Source organism: Falco biarmicus, chromosome 5 (assembly GCF_023638135.1).
Source record: "Falco biarmicus isolate bFalBia1 chromosome 5, bFalBia1.pri, whole genome shotgun sequence".
Lineage (NCBI taxonomy): Eukaryota > Metazoa > Chordata > Aves > Falconiformes > Falconidae > Falco > Falco biarmicus.
This window is the reverse complement of record NC_079292.1, coordinates 60,145,700-60,164,495: the sequence shown is the minus strand read 5'-3', so window position 1 is coordinate 60,164,495 and position 18,796 is coordinate 60,145,700. Positions and strand designations below refer to the sequence as shown.

At 43.8% G+C, this 18,796-nt stretch overlaps 1 protein-coding gene across 2 annotated transcripts in view; it reads right to left on the bottom strand.

Annotated features, from left to right (window-relative positions):
• SYN3 (synapsin III) overlaps window positions 1-18,796 on the bottom strand; it is a 201,146-nt gene that overhangs the window by 33,870 nt on the left and 148,480 nt on the right. For both annotated transcript variants that reach the window (XM_056341791.1, XM_056341792.1), the window contains exon 8: window positions 190-252. In XM_056341791.1, coding sequence (XP_056197766.1) covers window positions 190-252 — 63 coding nt within the window. The remainder of the gene's footprint in view (window positions 1-189; window positions 253-18,796) is intronic.

Sequence of the window (18,796 nt, the reverse complement as noted above, 5' to 3'; positions counted from 1 at the left end):
CTGTCTCCAAATGTGTGACAGCAGAAAAAGGCCTTTTCTCCCACAGGAACAGCCAGTGCAACCCAGATAGGCTGTGGGGAGGTTTAACCCCTTCGCTGGCTGGCCGCACGCTGTGTATGGTTGCAGGAATGCTGTGCCACATATATATCTGTTTCCCGAGCTAGATGTGTTTTTTTTTTTTTTACTTACCTTCCCCATTCCAGCATGAGCATGTCCCAGCTTGACCACTACAGGGAAATTTGGAGTTGTGAGCTGAAAGACAAAAGAAGGAGCTCCTCATTAGTTATTTTTTTCCAGCCACTGTATATGAAATAGTTTACTTTTATTTAGTAGTTTTTATCCCTTTCCTGGATTCTGATGGGAGGATAAAAAGGTCAAATAAAGGTTATCCAGGTGGTAGGACAGCAAGCAAAAGTCCTTTCACTGAGACCCATATGATGGGAAATGGAAGCCAGGTAGAATTCCTCAGCTCTGACCCACTTTTGCTGCCTGATAACAGTAACGACTAAAACCTTCTTATTCTTTCCTGTTACTTTTCACACTCTTTACATATGCGTGTACACTCATATACATGTAAAAATCCTGCACCTGCAAGCTTGAGTAAGTGAACACTTTCAGATGTGAAAATGTCTGAATTGTGAGAAAGACTAGGGTGGTTTGTTTTTTTCCACACAGACTGCTTTGGCCTTTAAGGTGAGTGTGAGCAGTCCTTCAGCAGCTCCCATTCCCCTCCTGTCAGCAGTGATGGGGGCAAGGAGAGAGGGAACATGAGCCAACCCTTGGGTGCAACTCACAAAGTCCATGTATTCATAAAGCCTCTTCCTCTCTTCTCTTAACTTCAGGGGTGGGTATAGGGAATAAAAGAAGACAAAGGGTTGGAAAAAAATAGAAAAAAATATGTCATGTCGTCTCCCTGGCTTGTGTGGTGTTTACACTGGGCAGTGTCCTGCCATCCGAGCCATGGAAGTGCATCTTAGTGCATATGTGGGATTTTACCTGGATAACTGCAGGTATCTTCTCTGCCTTCTGTTCCTCAGTTTCATGCTCATGCAAGGATTCCCTTGGAGCAATCAGCTGAGAGCTGGGTGGCTGGACTGGTAGGAAGTGCATACGCCAGGAGTAAGCAGGTTATATACACCCCACCTCACCTACGTACCCGTTGGCTCATTTCTATGCCTCTGCTTGACATCCCTCTGTGATCTTCATCTTGTTCTGTGCTCCTGATTCTTGTGATCTAAATGCTATCCTTTCAGTACAGAGCCTTTTATTTTTTATTGCGTATTTCATTTTCTTTAATGGGAATTCTTTTAAAAGACACTGTTGCCTTTACCTAAATGACTGAAGTGATAAGCTCCATTCATTAAACAGTTAACCTGGGGATCTGGCAATGGGAGGGAGTTGAATTTTGACAGATAGATGGCTCTCCTATTTATTTAAGTTTGAGAATAGATAAACAAATTGTTCTTGTGCTAATTACCAATTGTCTGTATGGACAGGCAGGCGCTATGCCCTAAAGATAGAACGGTGCTGCAGTCTCCATCTGTGGCAGCTCACTATAAATAACAAAATTAGTAATGAACGCTGATATGTTTTGCTATTCAGCTGCTTGTGTAAAGAAATGTCACAGGAGAGGGGAACAGTGAGTGCATTGTGTTCTCAAACAAACGTGTGTCACTTGTGGAGACCTTCTTCATGCAGAAAGCTGAAGAGTTCTCTTCAGACCACAGAAGGGCACACAGCTACAATAGATCACAGTCCTGGCAGGGACCAGCACCCACTGTTCAGAAGAGGCAAGACACTGCGATAGGTGGCCATCCTGAAGCTCCATAGTTAAGCATACGGCCAGGCACATGAGTTTGTGCTCTATTTCCCCTTTGATTCTCTAATCCCTTGTAAGAGCCTCAAACTTAATTTGCTGCTGGCATAAGTGAATCAAATGGAGGACCGCACCTGAGGCTTACTGAAGATAGGGCTATGGATGGACCATGCCAGGCCTTTAATGCTGGAAGATGGAAGATGACCTAGTAGTTAGGGTACTCACCTGCTCAGGCTCTGGGGAGACCTGGCTTGTTTCCCAGCTCTGCCATCCATGCCCCATGCACACTGTTTGAGCCAAAGCGCTTGCAAGCCTCTGAACCCTGTTTGTGAGGGGAGGCAGCAGCTGTTCCTACCACACAGGAAAAGCAAGCTGCATGCTGTGAGCCAGCCCGATGCCCCGGTGAGGGGGCTGAAGAAGTGTGCGGGACAGATAATGTTCTATCACCAGCTCAGAGCAGCCAGAGGCAGGAAGCAATGTTTCTGCCGCTCTGTGTACTCTACCTGTGGGTTTTGCTGAGGGAGCTGGGAGTGGGAAGCATCTGTTTTCCTGTGTATATGCAAAGTAAGTTTGGGATCCAATAAACAACTCAAGTTTACGGCTTGTCTGGAAGAAGCCACCAGCAGTGACAATGCTCTGCTCAAACCTCTCCCTTTCTCTTTGCTTCTTGGAAACATGAGCTCAGCTTTCTTGATAAGGCTTGGCCTCATCCTGCATAGGGGTGACCAGCTGGTGCCAGAGCATGCTGGAGTCACAAGCTGCCTGGTGGGGCCATGGAGTGTGGGGCTTAGGGTGGAGCAGATCCAGACTCTGAATGTGTGGCAGCCTTGCTGGGAAAGCTGCAGCTCCAGGGAAATGCTGGCACATGGTTTCCCAGGAATCTGCTTCTGCATTGAAACTCCACCAAATTTCCATGCATGTGAACTTGCCTTGTGGAGGAACCGAGAGAACAGCACATATGCTTAGCTGCCTTGTATAATGGGTTTATCTAGTGACAATGGAATGTCCTTAGTGCCTGCTGAAGTCAAGTGGAATCAAAACTTTTCAACAGTCTACAGGACTAAAGCAACCACATTCCACAACCGCGCAATAATGGAGCTAGGAAGCTCTTACTGAAGTGGTAGAAGTGGGCTGAACTCCACTGCAGTCAAGGGGGATTCTTCCAGCTTCCACCAGAGTCTTGCTGGGACTTGAGTCCCATTTCTCTTGCTAATAAGGTGGCCAGGCAGCTTACTTGCCAAGCACCCAGATGGATAGGGAGGACAAAAGAAGGAAGAATGTATTACACACATGACTATGAGGCAATTCGCACACATACATGGTGAGAAGTTCTGGGGATTCCACAGCTACCACGAGGGCAGACCCCTGAGCTGGATATTTGCACATACTTAGCCATAGATTTCCTGGGAAAGAAGATGCTTATAATCAAAGGATAGCACTGGAGTTTAATAAGAAAAACATGTTTTTACTGAAATAATGTGAAGAAATATGTCTCTGTCTTTCTATGTCTTTGTCTGTGTGTTGTAAGGGCTCTTTTTTTTGGAAAAACGGGGAAAAACACTTTGATGCTTTTAAAGTGTTCATGAGCTATTGGCAGGGCTGGTATAGATGATGTCTGCAGGTTTTGGCGTGGGACTGTAGCATTGCAACTAGCTCAGTGATCAGATGCAGCGTGTTAGTTCATATGCATAACAACCCTTCAAATTCAAATCCTACAAATGTATTCCCAGATGCTGTCACACAAAAGCCTTGAGATGGCAAGCTTTATATATATGTCTAGAACTGTCTTCTATATATGAAGATGTCTGTTTAGAGTCAAGCAGGAGTTTGAATCCTGAACCAGAAACTCAGCAAAGCCATCTTTAGTAGGAGTGAAGGGAGAGTCATGAATTTATTTCCAATTTGCAACACTGGTGGCCCAAAGTATGTCATTCTAGACCCTGTTTTAAGAGCTCTGCTCTGTGTGTAGTGTTACTGCAAAGATCACTTTGCAGTTAATCAGTATTTTGACACTGGTGTGTAAAAGTGGCTGGTATGCATACATTATCCTTTATTTGAAAACACATGGCTGTAAACTATGACACTTTCCCTTTACCCTCTGCCTACCCTTTCCAGCAAATAATGAGGTTTTCAATACTTCTTGTAAATACACGAAAATTTTCTCTGTTGCTGGTGGAGCAGTAGAACCGAGTTGGATCTGAATTGATCTGAAGGGAAGAATCTTAAATGAAACCTGATCTATCCCATAAATACAATGCTTTCCACTCTTTTGTTTCATGGGCCTTCAGGAGAGATACTAATCTTAGGTCTGTGGTTTTGTGTGTTGTCCTGTAGTCCATAAACAACGCAGAATGTCTCCTTTGATTTCTTTCTGCCACGTTTAGTTCTGTTCAATAGTTCACATTATCCATCTCATCCCATATGATGCGCTTAGTTTCCAGTATTATTCTTTCTTCTGCAAAGCCTTTCCAGGTAATGCTGGAATGACTAGTCCAGGGTGCATGGATAATATTAGGAAGAATCTGGGAAGGTGGGAGATAGACTTCAAAACTTTGGTCTCTTGGCACCAGCATTGCATTACCATAGTGTCTAGTGTTTTCAATGAGGCCAGAAGCCCTCATAGCACAAGGTACTGTTATTTTTGCTTCATCCTTCTCCCAGAAGAAATATTTCAAATTTTTCAAGCTTTTATATTCTAAACCTGACCTTTCTGTTTATTTAGCTGCCTTTACTTGTATGATGACAAAGTCTGTTCTGGGTGGGTACCTAATGGATTATGGGAATGTTGCTCATGCAGTGGAAAGCGAAATGTTGAAAGTAATGTGTGTGGTACTTCTCTGGTGTCAATTAAGCTGTAGGAGCAGTGAATATATATAATTTCCTGTAAAAGCAAGCAAGCTGATTCAAATCGACAGGAAAGTAATGATGTCATGGCATGATGTCATTGTGTTTATGCAACTATCTTATTGAAAATCTGAGCTGAAGATCAGCACTGGTTGCATGCCAGCTTTGCCAGGCATGGCAAAGTCAGGGCTGTATAGTGAAATACAGAGGAGATGCAGTATTGCTCCCTATTATTCACTTACTCACCCTCAAGTCGGCGCAATCGCCAACTGCATGGAGCATGGCTCATTCAGTGGATTAATACTGTGGCCCCTTGGAGGTTTGTGGTGGCCAATAACTATGACAGACAAGTCCTTCCCCTCTGCTGTTTATCAGATCAGAAATAGTGTAAGAAACAGCAAGCAATGATGGGAGAGCATGTTGAACAATAAGAGGTGCCAGCATTAACATCTGTGCTCTATTAAAGACACATGATATAGATTCCTTTAAAACACACACATGTGTATTCATTACTGTATTATAATTACAACACAACAAAGAAAAAATCATTAGCTAGGGAAAGATGGCCTATGCTTCCAAGCCAGCTGAAGTAAATCCTGAGGAGGAGAAGGTATCCTCAAGGGTCTCTGGAGGAAGGAGGAGGCAGGTTTATGATGAGAAAAGTGATAAGATACTTGTGACAGGAGAAGTTCAGTAACAGCTGGATCAAGACAGCATTGTACAAGATAGGACGTGAAGCAGTGTGGTGACTGATAGATGGGATGGCAGCTGGGATACAACAGTGCTCCTTCTAGCAAAAGAGAAGATGGTATATCCTTTTAGGATGGGTTAAGTTTTACAGAGCTTTACTGACCTGAGGTGATAAAATTAGTGCTGTGGACGAGGTGGATGATTTAGTCCATGGTAGTTTTAGTAGCCTGTAAGGGATGCTTGTAAAATCAAATGGGACTGAACTAGCACACTTGATGCAAAGCACTGTGGGGGTAAAGGTCGAAGTTTTAGCAAGCAAACAAGTTTTGGAGGTGGCAAAAAGAAGAGGCAAGAATGAGGCTGCTGATTACAAGGTTTTGTGGGAGAGAAAACATTCAGTAATTTGAAGAGGACCTCACTGCTTCAGGCCTGGGTATTTGTGAGAGCAGTGGGAGGGCCAGGAATGAGTGTGAAGCAAAGGATTAGATTTAAGATGCTTTAGATGGATGGACTTTAATTTCTCTTAGTACTAGAGCCGAGACCTCCAGCTTCAAATAGGAATGAACATAATTAATAACTAGGTGGAGATACTGCATAAACGAATTTGTGCTACTAACTGAAGCCAGCAGTGCCTTAGGGCATGAAGATCCTTCAGGATGGTAAAAAGTTATCCTTTGATTCTATTATTCCTTTTAAAAAGCACAACACACACAGGGAAAAAAAAACCCCAACAACAAAAACACCAAACCACCAACAACATGGCTTACTCTCCATATCCTTGAGTAAACAAACCACAAACCAATGTTTCAGGGCTCCTAACACTTGCTGTGGTTAGAACAGGTCATGGAAGTCAGTGGAAAGGGTTAAGCATGAAATGGAACTTTTTGTCATTAATCCCACCTCTAATGTTATTTAACTTCTCCTTTATTTGAGACAGGATGCTTTTGGGTTCCCAGTAGTCCCCCTCAGCATTTGGAGGCTAAGAGTGTGAGCATTTGATATTATTCTCATTCCCTTGGAGCTTCAAGTGTGAGGATTATATGAACATATCCAGACAAGCAGATGCTCAGCAACAAATAATATAGTATGTGTGTGCTTGTGCTTGCATTCACACACATATCTAGCAGTCCTGGTCAATGAATCCCTATCACCATATGTTAAAATGCAGGCAAGTTTTTTAAAGCTTGTTACAAGTACACAGAAAAGTTTAATTTCTTAATGTATGGTGTTCACTTAGCCAGTATTTTGCAGTGTTGCCTTTAGGGAAGCCTCTTGTCTTTCCTTGTTTGCTAGGAAGAGTGAATACATTCCCCCAACTCCTCATGTTGAAAAACTGTTTAAATATTTTTTGTGGGATGCTGTGGAAGAGAAGAAGCTTCTGAGTTTCCTCCTCCTGACCTGAATTTGGTATCTTTTGTGTCTTTCTCTAATGAGAAAATTCCGATCCCCATGTAAACACATTGCAAAGGGAGAGATGGTGAACATCAGTTGTTGACAGGGTGGGAAACTCTCTAGGAGTTTTCTTTTGATGGGTTACTCTTGGAAAAACTGTAGCACTGAAGCTGTGGTAGAAGATACAGGAAAAAGACAGAGGGGGAAAATAAATGCTTTATGAAGTTATGCTGCAGTCTTCAAAGCCATCTCTCTTCCAAGAACCACTAAGGTTCACAAGACAAGGGGCTGACAGTTTTCTCTTCACTCAGAAAGCTTGGCTGTCCCTTTCTTGGGGCTAACTGAGTTCTGAGAAGGGTATCTTTGGAGAGAACAAAACTTCCCTGCACTTCACAGTGGAAAACAGCCTTCAGCAACACAGGGTAGGAATAATTAGGTCTCACTGAAGCTGATAATTTCCCTGTGTACTGCTGGTCTCTAACTGCACCATGCAGTCTGCTGCAGGTGCTTTCCTGTCTTCAAAGGGCAAAGTGAACATGATTCTCACCCCAGCTTTTATACAAAGTAAAGCTGCATGCCCTGACCGCAAAGCTTGGGAGAATCATACATGACTCTGAGCACTTGGTCATGATTTCGCAACCTTCTGTAGCGTATTTGAAAGTGGTCTAATTATGTCAATGTAAAATGAGAAGCAGGTCCTGGGCTTATTAATATATTCATTAAGAAATATTCTGCCTGACACAGAAATGGCTGTGATGTTGTATTGTAAGTCTCATGCTGTTGTAACTGTGCCAATGACCCTGCGCCATGCCAGATGCTGGTAGGAAGATGGCTACAAGCAATGAGCCATGGATGCTGCCTGGTACAGGGAATGGGATACCATGGTCCACGGGAACATTTGAAATTCCCTCTGAGCTCCTGAAAGCTGTGGGTAATGGATCACCACCTCCTTCCTTCTTGCCATTCTTCAGCACTCAGAGCCATAGAAATAACAGCACAGAGAACCAGGCAGTCACAGTTGGCCTTTTTTTAAAAATATCTGTTTTATTTTTATACCTCTTCAAAAGCACAGTAGTAATCTTGATTAATGCCCCAGAGCATAAGGGACTTATGACATAAAGAAGAGCGAGGAACATGGGAAGTGTTACCCTGCAGCTGGCATCTTAGGCTATGTCTATACTAGTAAATAGAGCAATGACATAGCAAGGACAATGGCTCTAACCATTGCCTATACTGTTAAACTGTTAGATTGATCTCTGGTATACTGTGGCTCAAACCAAATAGCTTCTCCCAAACAATTCCTAAGCACAACATGGAAACCAGCATAAGTCTGCAGCCATACGCCATAGCATGCTCTGGAGGCTAAGAGAATTTGATAACTTGGCTGGGGTAGAACAATGCCAGAGTTTCCAGAGAACGGGCCTCCTAGGAAGAAAATTAACTCTACCCCAGCCGAAAAAAGGACAGCCTGGCACTGTATGGTTTACTGCTGTTAATGTGGCCTCAGTTTGTCTCACAAGGTTGAGAAGGAGAGTACTTTTATCTCACTTTATGCCCTATCTTTTTTTTTCATTTCAGTTGCACAGATGAATGGTCTATCATATGCAGCCATACGTCATACCATTTCTATACGATAATTTCCACTGACTACCTTTTTCAGAGCAGATTCATAGTGGATGCATTTTTTACCTACAGCCACAGATATTTACACCACATTTCTTTTGTCCGCTGACCTGGAAACTCAGGTATTACCTCAGATGAGAAATGTTTATGCTATGGGCCCAGTTTGTCTTGTTTTACAGCCAAATCTTATTTTTAGCATTTTCAGCCCTTAGGCTCATGCAGGAATTCAAATACTTCACTAATGTGGCTGGCAGTGAGATACACATCCCCTACTTTTTGAGCTCTGGGACATAAATGTGGGCAGTAAGTGTCTCCAAAGCCCTGTTCCATGGACCTACCTCCATGGTAGTTCCATGTAGTTTCTCAACTCCTAGTAGTAAGCACATGTAGTTGAACACTGGCAGCAGCTCCTCTGAACCCTGAATGTTCTAGCATCTTTAGTAGGTACTTAGAGCAGGTGGGGGTCAAGTATGAGCCTTGTTCTTCCTACATCCTTGTTCTTGTGCCTCACAGTTTCAAGTTTCTTTCTCTGGATAAAAATCTTCTGTTTACCCAGACTAATTTTTGACTTATGTCAGAGACACTGAGGACATGAAAGGCAGCCATTGTATCCTGTGATTGAATTAGCTCTGTGTCTTTTGAGATTTCTCAGGAACTTTCAAATTACATGTTTTTGGGAGAAGCCAAAAACTGTAGGAAAGGCTCTATTTTACCATCTTTCCAAAGTCAACAGTTGCTTGGGGAAGAAAATGAAGTCCCGAAGTGCAAACTTCATACTTTCAAAGCTGGAAGTGTCATGTTTCAATGTTTCTGTGAATGAGCAACTAATTAACTTTTTTTTTTTTTTTTTTTTTTTAATCCAAAGGGGAAATGAAATGCTTTCAAACTGTAAAAGGGAATTTTTTCTGACATGCATTTTATTTCTCTATGTTTCATTCTTGAGGCTTTCTGAGATTTTGACTTCGGGTTGGGGAAATAATCTGAATGAAACCTCGAAACCTCTCCAGAGCTGAGAGAACTTTTTCCTAACTAGGCTTTAAGGGCATGAGCCCATCATGGCACCACATGAGTATTTGTCTCCCTCTTGTGGCTTATTCCATGCGATAAGGTACGATCCTGCTCCACCTGTTTGCTAAAGCCATTAGAGTGTCCAATGAAGTGGAAGAAACGTATTCAGTGGGTGTCCTGTGTGACTGTTACACACAAACTCTGCCTGCGACCGGTGCTGGGTGACAACCTGGTTTGCCATTAGGAGTCAAAACGAGCAGGGGAGTCGAGCAGGCTCCACACAGGACGTAGGCAGAGTTATTTTCAGCTGGGTCTGGCTTCTGTTTACATCTTTTCCAGCTGTAGCGAGAAAGGGCTTCCTGAAGTGAACACATTCAGAGGAAGACAGAAGAAACCACTGTGTGGATCAGCCTTTTTCACTTCGCAACCACCACCTTGGTCAGTGGCATTTTTTCCCCTGCTGAGCACACACATTGATGTACTGCAGGCTGCAGCAGCCAGGAATGGCAAGCAGCAGGAAGCAGAGAAATTCCTTTTGGAGTAACACACAGACCCTCTTCTTTAGCTTAGGCAAGCCTGGAGCGGCAGAGGATGCTGTGGTCTCTGTGAGCCCACTCCCTCTGTTTTGTCTAGAGAGAAAGGGTTCACCCTTTACTGGAAAAAGAGGTGGAGACCTGAGCTGATTTCATCTGTGAGGCAATATCTCCATTTCTCTGGGATAAATGTGAGTGAGCTGGTCCACACCCAGTACAGGAAGGTATTTGTTTCTTTCCCAGGCACATTTCTGAGGCTGTCATGGGATCCAGGTAGGATTTTGGAATGTGGACAGAAACCTGCATGGAGGTAAATGGGCACGTGTCTGAAAGAAGAGCATTTGGCTCACCAGGGGAGATCATGCATGGTGCTCTGGCTGGAGGCAGTACCAGGCACGCGGTGAGGCAAGAGGAGCAGAGGCACTCCTGTCTCTGCTACCTGTTGTCACGGAATGCGCTGTCCTTCCATTGCTGCCCGAGCATCATGCTCACTCACAGGCAAAGTCTGAACCTAGTCTGGAAGGACAGGTATTTGTTTCCTTATTACAGTTCTACCTCTTTTATATTACAGTTCTACCTCTTTTATTCCCATCAGATCCCATGCCATTAAATTATTTTCCAAAACTGGTTGCTGAAGTCTTTTAGAATGGTCCTGGCTTTATTTCTCATGGAGGTAGTGCCAGCACGTCAGAAACGCAGCAACTGAACTCTGCTGAGCTGCTGTGTTGCACAAACTGTTGCTATCAAAATATGTAAACCAAACTTCAGGGGAGTGGGAGCTTCTTTCAAACAACAGCAAAAAAAATATCTTTGCACTGACAGAAAAAATGTTCACTTTCTCAAAGAAGCTAAATCATACCTTAATCTGTTTAGAACTGCTCAAAACCTGTATGATAAAACTTAGTCTCAAGTGGAAGAAGCCAAATGGGCTTTTCACTTTTTCTTGGTTTTGTCTCTTAAATTCTGGAATCAAAGGAAGTTATGTATACGCTTATCCTTGTGGGCTTCTCAGCTGATGGGTTTTCACCCATCAGTTGTGGGTGGGACAATGAAGAAAATGTTCAAAACTTCCCATGCAGAGGTGGCTCAGCTAATTCTATGCTCAGAGAATAGCAAGTGTCCGGGCTGTACATCTGTGCACTTTTGGACTTCAGTGGCAAGAATCTCATACCGGTCTTTGAGGACAGAATACTACTTCATATGCATTTTGTAGACAGCCCTAATTAGCTAAATCAGTTTGTCTGCATCATAAATGTAAAGCAGTGCACACTGGATTTGTCTCTAATTGTGGCATTGCTGTGGTGATGGGTTGCAGACTTTTTTTTTTTTTAACTTTCTCATTAGTACTTAGCTTTAGGCATTTGTGAGAAACCACAGCCTCCAAAAGCTCCCACTCCTGTCCTCTTAATTTTGACTCACAAGGTTTTAATGGATGAACAGAAAGCAAAGAAAGCCTTTGGTTCTCATACCATTCAGCAAACCTCCGGCTGGCACTGGCATTGTTTGGGAACCCTTGTGGGGATGAAAGCAAACTCTGTACAGATGTGGCCTCTTCTGAGACCGCTCTTTGAGGCCTGTTGATTCTCAGAACAAAAAGCACGTGAGGAGGGTGACTGGCAGGGGATTTCCATGGAGCGCTCTAAGTGAAGTTATTTTAAACTGATCCTGCACCACACAGGGCTAGCGATAGTCCTTGGTGGGAGGGGTTCCCAAAAGCATGAATGCTGCTGTGACCCTTTGTACACAGTGAATTTTTCTGTACCCTCAGTGGAACCAGAGGTGGCACGTCTGCTCCACACAGTGGGACACTGTGTGGAGATCCTCTGGGCTGATAGGCTCATGAAGCACATCATGATGCAGACTCACCAGTTTGGAGCTGGGAAATGTAGAGCTGGATTATGTGGCAAAAAAGCTTATGCAGGGACAGCTTGGGTGTTTCTGTTCCCAGACCTTTCTAGGGAGGGAGAGGGGGGTTAGCATACATGGGTCTGGCCACTGTGTGGTTTTGGACCTTGGTCTCCACCTGTGAGAAGTTAATGGGGTGAAGCCATCTGGTTGGGTATCTCTGTTTCTGCCATGAAGACACGTTTGTGGAACATTTACGACAAATCCTGTCCTTTCTTCCTAAATCCTCACGTAGGGAGTTTATGAGGCATGATATGCAAACCCTGCCCCATGAAAGGATTAACCAGCCCTCAGAAACTGGGAGTGGTAACTGGGGTCCCTCCTGAAACAAATCCCACTATGAGTACGGCTGCTGATTAAATTGAGGTTTTAGATGGTAAAACTGTAACTGGGGCAGGAAATTTGATTACATCCATCAATCCAGACATCTGACTTCATGCTGCTAAAGCTGTCCTGAACTCATCACTATGACAGTATGACAACTTACATGTAAAGACTGAAGCCCTGGCCATGCTGAAAGCAATGGGAGTTAGCTCATTCATTTCAATGAGGCTATGGTTTCTTTTGCAATATCTGGTAAAGCATGTTTATCTCAGATTCCTCTCCCACCCTGAGGTATTTTCACTGTTTTATTGCTTGATGATGTAACTTCTAAGCAATCCTGTGAGGATGGCCTTTTGTGCCCAGAGTTGAGGCTGACTGAGAGTAGGAGGGCAGCTGAGAGGCTGTGTGGTCAGTCACCCAGCTTATGATGCAAGGTCCCAAGGCGACATGGACCAAAGCCACCTTGAGGTGTCCCTATGGCAGGGAGAAGAAGCAAGCTCCTCTGGGAGCTTGGAGCAGTGCTAGGAAAGCTTGTAGAGAGAGGAAGCGGCTGATCCCTTCCCTCTTCTCTCTTCCTGCACATCTGTAAGGACTCAGATGAGACCATTAAGAAAAGGCTGGGACTCTTCCCTCTAGGATGGCACATCTCTGTACCACACCAGTGCTGTCCTGGGATCATGGGTCTCATTTGCCCCAAAGTTTCCAGGTTGCCAAGGTAGTGCTAGGAGACAAATAATTTCTATATGTGATTTCATTCTTTTATGCCGTAAGCTAATTGCTTCCTTGCACCACAATATGTTCCAGCTGTTGGTCTTTATCTGTTTCTGGGTTTCTTCTGTCACTCTGGTGCATGGGTAATTTAGAAATGGTTCCCACATTTCCTCTTTTACTTCAAAAGGAACAAGAGAACAAAAACACTCACAGGCAAAATCTGATTGCTCCTTACTATATTTCTCCAAGTAAGAGGCTCCAAGATCAAATTCCCTAAAATAATCCCTATCAAAAGGGTTACTTTTTGCATTTGTTGATGCAGAGCAGAGCTTCTTCCTTGGTAACACTGCACACGTAGAAGCCCAGACAGAACTGGTACAAACTAAGCCGTGCAGTATACAACAAACCCAGCTTTAATCTTTCATGTGGTGAGACTATTTGTCCAAGCTTACAAAGACTGCCCTGGCTTGGGAGTGAGGGAGAATGAGGACCCTTTACTTTGTAGAATTTTATGTGATCCTTTTGGGTCTCCATCAATAGATGACAATAATTATATTAAATTCACTTCCTCAGATCCACCAGGCTGTTTTAAGAGGTGGTTAGCTGGTACACAAGACTAGATAGACAGCCAGAGATGAGATTTTCAGAGCTGCAAACAACCCGTGCAAGAGGTGGATTAAACTGGTCCTTCTTCTCCAAACACAGCCTCAAAACATTTCCCAACATTCAAGAGCAAGATTACAATTAATGCACTTTCAAGATACAAAGTACCATATCAGTTTTAATTATTTTCAACTGAAAATGTGTTATGAAGGGAAGAAACGAGGTAGAAGGAGTTGTCTGGAGAGGTGGGTGAACTTGGCAGTGAGATTCAAAGCTGACCTTTTCAAGGAATTAATCACTGGCTAAGCTAACATCTGTCCTGTAAATTTAATAGAGGACAGACTACTGAATTTATGGAAAGGGTGAGGGAGAATTTTTAAGTGAATCAGGAGGAAGAAATGAAAACGGAAATGGCTGCATGGGATAGGTGTGATTGCAAGTGAGCTGGCTAAACAGGGTGAAGCAGAGCATGTTTGCTTTAATTCAGTGTGAGTGTTACGGGAGGCAGATGCCCATGGACACCCTGATCCTTGGTTCCTGCTGCTCTCCTCTGCTTACAGCTTACTGATGTGAAACGGAGACGTGAAGAATTAAATACCCAGGTGCAAACTGAACCAGCTCTGAACTTCAGTGACCTCTATTTCAGGCTCGTTAATCTGATCTGTTTTGGGAGTGTCAGGTGGTGGTCAGAAATTTTCTCCCAAGGGAGACCAAAAGAGGTCTATTGCATGATCATGTTGTTCATGAGCGGGGTGAGTTGCATCATGCAGCTTACAATGCTGTTGGGCAAATGTACCCAGAAATGAGCAGGGCAGATGTAAACTGTGCATGGAATTTTTGTAGCGAAAGGGGTTTATAATGACTCCAGATGACATTTGTCATCTGTGCTCTCAGTAGCACCTCAGTGCTACTGCTATCCTTGCCAATTCCTCTCTGTGAACATGCTCAGACAAGCCAGTGGACAACAAGTACTTTGTCCCGTTGGGTCATGCTTGGGGCATGGGCCTTGCTGCCAGCTTGGCTGTGGGAAGTATGTCATCCAGTGGAAGTCCATTTGGAATATGGGGCCCCAAACTGGCACGTGTGCTGGCAGCAGTGCAAGGCTGGGACTCTTCCTCTTCTGTGACATGACAGGCCAAGCCCTGCTGGCCAGGCAAAGTACTGGCACACAGAGCTCACATAGTGAACCTCATGTTAGATCTGTCTCAGGGACATTTGCAAGGGATGGTGCAATGTATGTCAAGTGAAGAAAGGAGTTTTAGGCTGATAGAAGTGAGCCTACATTGGGACTTTGTGCAGGTAGAAAAATTGTAGGGCTGACCTGGGCTTTACACTGCTCTGGGGCAGACACAGGCAGCAGGAAGGGAGGAAGCCCCACAGATACCATGGTCTTTTATAATGAGAGGCTTATACTGACCGTAGATGACATTGAAAAGCCCCCTGTCTGAGTGCTGTCAGGTAATAAAGTGACAGCATAAGTCCATCATGCGTTAGCTTCTGATCACCCTCCTGACTGCAAAGCTTGAGTTCCCAGATTTGGAGAAATAAGGGCTTAGCTATAGGGTTCAATGTAGCTGACTGATCTGAGAAAATGATTCAGCTAAACCCAGCACTGACTAAAACCAGAGGGCACCTCCTCTGTGCTGCTCCAGGGCTTCCAGCTTAGGGCTGAGGTCTTCAGTGTACCAAGCACTGGACAAAACCATAAGGCGAGCATCCAGGCAAAATATGACTGGTGAATAAACAGCAGATGTGTAGCGGGAAGATGGTCAGCACAAATTGAGTATACGTCAAGTTGTGATAGAAAATCATCTAAGTAGTTAACCAGGCTAATCAGGGGTAGATCCTGCTAGCCTGGTGCAACCGATTCTGAGACTGATTATTTGACAGATGGAGATGTGAGAAACTGTCACAGCAAAGCAGGTCCTTCAGCCATTCACACGATGCTGAGTTTTCCCAGGAATGCTGGCCAAGTCTGCTTAAGCCAGAGTTTCTGTCTTACCTAACCCACAGGCCTGGACCTGATCTGTAGTAAAAATCCTGATGAGATTTCACACACTCCTTAGCTTAGATGAAGTTTAAGGATGCAATGAAAGAACGAAGTCCTTCTTGAAAATGAGTTCTTGACTTCCAGAATAGAAGCCCAGGGTTTGGAAACCTGAGATCAACATATTTCCACTGATGAAAACTCAGTTTTGAGCATGATCCGACAGAGCTCTGACTTACTGCCTGTCTGGGTGTGGTGGAAAGTATATTTGTTTGCAAATCTGTGTATTGGGAAGGACTTGCAGAGGTGCTTTTTCTTGGAGACAAGATGACCTATTATCTGTACATACAATGATAAATTAAACTTAGAGTATACTATGCTGAATGCTGTGCAAAATATACTCTGCTTCAAGCATACAGTCAACACAAACAAGACAACGGAGAATTATCTTCATTTTGGGATTGAAGAACTGAAACACTGGGAGATTAAGTGACTTGCCATGAATCAAACAGGCAATCTGTGGCAGAGCCAAGAATAAAATCCAGATCCCACTGAAGCAACCTAACCAGGAACATCCTTCCCATTGAATAGTTTAATTAACATAAATTAAGCAGCAAGTTGACTCAACATGTTTTTAATTTTACATGTGTACTTCAGAGAACACAATAATTGCATTTTATAATCTAAAAATAAACAAACACATGTCTGTCAGAAAAACAACAGGCGCACAGGAAAAACAGTTCATCCCTTTATTATATCTGGTGTGAAGTCCTTCGTTAGGACTAAAATTGTTTTGTGAAGTGAAGGAAGGAGGCAAAGAACTCTCTCCTTCTGTGCTAGTTTATTAGAATTAAAAATAACCCTTCTTTTAGCTCTATGCTGTCTGAGTGCCAGGGCTGTCTGTAAAGAGAAGAGCCAAACGATGGATTCTTTAATCACACATCCTGCCAAATCCACCACATCTTCAGTCAGCTCAGTGATGTTCAGCGGGCAAGAGGCAGAGCTGAGAAGCACCTAATATGTGCATTTGAGATGGTCCAAAGATGGAAGGAGTCTGGAAAGCACCTGAGCCCTCTCACGCGCTGAAGGGAAGATGGGAGTGAAAGAGATACAATAGCAAATCCCAGTCAAGGGGAAGATGTCTTTTAAGCTCAAGAACAAATCTGTCTAGTCTTTGAAGTTGGCTGCGCCAGGCTTCATTCCCAGACAGCAGGGTGAGCATTCCTCTCTAAAATTAAGTCCCTGGCAATTGCTCCCCCCAGGAATAGGCATGTAGTGAGTGTAAGAAAGCTACACATGAGTGACAATAGGATTTAAAGAGCAAGAGAGACAGAGGAACTGATTTAGACCTCATGGGAACATTCACGAAGCCTTTTCTACATGCAAAACACTTGCATTGAATTAAGCTAAATCAATATAAGCCATCTGGAAACTGATCAATAGGGATGGCGTTCACAGGCAAACAAGAGATTATTTTGCAGGGGCTGCATACCAGCCAAGGGCCACGTAGCCCTGGTCAGCACAGATTCATGGGGAAGGTCAAAAGTCAACAGCAATTGTGGTAACCACTCTTGCAACACATGATGCAAGCACAGCTGCATGTCTGCACACTACACCCCTCACAAATCACAGTAACATCACCACCCCTGACAACAGAGTACTCACCCTGAGGTAACTACCCCTGTGGATGAGAATATATGAGCTGGAGCTCAGTGCTGTGCTAGGAGGCTTGTGTAGTTAGCCTAGAGCACATGCTGAACAACCACAGCTCTGCCCTGTGCATGTTTTGTATGTAGATCAGATTTTACTATCTTGGGGTCTCTTCTGCAACTCTTTTCCCACAGTTAAAGTGAAACTAGAAAATTTGGCAGACTCCTGGCTTTTGTCTACAGAGTTGAAAAGGCACAACACTCTCTTCCTGTGACATTGCTACCAGCATGACACAACCCCTGCTTTGATTTTCACTGGGGCGATTTTATGCATGTTTTTGTCTGTGAGGAGTATCAGGGAAATGTCAATAATATTTCATGCACCCAGCGTTATGTCTAAGATTGCACTTTGAGGCAGAAACTTGGTAAACTGGAACCTGGTGGCTGCATCCTGGCAGCCACTGCATCCCTTCCAGGAGAAACTGGTCCTGTTGCACTCTGCTTTTCTTCCATGATCAAAGCTTGAAGACCTTTATAAGGTCTAGATAGATCCCACTCCTGTACCCAGGTTTATGTTACTCCCTGCTGAAGAGCTGCGAATGAGAGACTGAACAAAGCAGGCCTCTGTCACACTCCTTCAATGAGATACTTCTCACCTAACATTAGACACCTATGAATCTCATTTTTACCTCTGCAGCAGCCAGTCTGGACAATCTTTAAAATCAGTGGAGAGAAATATGAAGTTTTGGTGCCTCACTTGTCTAAACTATTTGAGACACGTACCTCAGGCTGACAACAGCTGCTCCCCAGCAACATCTGTATTTCTTCCCACTGATGATAAAGGCAGCGCTGGTGACCAGGTCAAATATACACACCTGCATAATACACATCTACAGGATGCATGTCTGCATTTGGTTAGGTGGATCCTAGCTCTTGAATTAAATTGATTTTGAGCAGTGCCCTGGTGCCCATAGGTAAAAAAAGCAAAGAAAATGCTCTGACTGGAAGAGTGAAGTCACTGAAACCCTCACCGTACAGAACCTGATGCTCTCTGTGAGTATGGAGGGTAGGTGGAGAAAGTTTAGACAGGGCTTTGTTGTCTATCACCACATAGTGGGGTGGAAAGGAAGCCTGGTTTGCCCTAAGGTGCTGGGCAGTGCTCTGCGGTGATTGTGCTTGGAGTGTGGACATCCTGTGTCCTTCTGGCCTCCACTGCTAGTATGTGGCCCTCAGTGATTGTGGGAAATGATGCTAAGTGACTCTTCAGCTGAATGCTTCTACAACAGAGGTGGCTTTATTTTTGACAATAGCTAGTGCTGAAGTACTGGATGCTTCTAATAGTTTTGAATTAAGCTTGACATATGAGGCTCACCAGGATGCTATATTACAGGAATTTGAAGAATACTGGCTTTCACATAAAAATGAAACATGTGAACCATATGTTATTAAACAGTACAATAGCTGGGCAAAAATGCAGCAGAGTTTGGTGTTGTCAGGGGGCTGAAGAGTCAAGCTCCTTGATTTTCAGGAGCTGAGCCTCTAGGAAGAGAGAAAACATGTCTGGAACCTGAGAAAAAGCAGTCAGAATCTCCTGGATTTATTTTTGGGAAATGGCAATAAAATTTGTCAGCCAAAGGAAGTTACCTAATTCAGACTAAAACCTACCTAAGACAGGGAGTGCTATCATGCTGCAGAGGATGTAGGCTGTTAC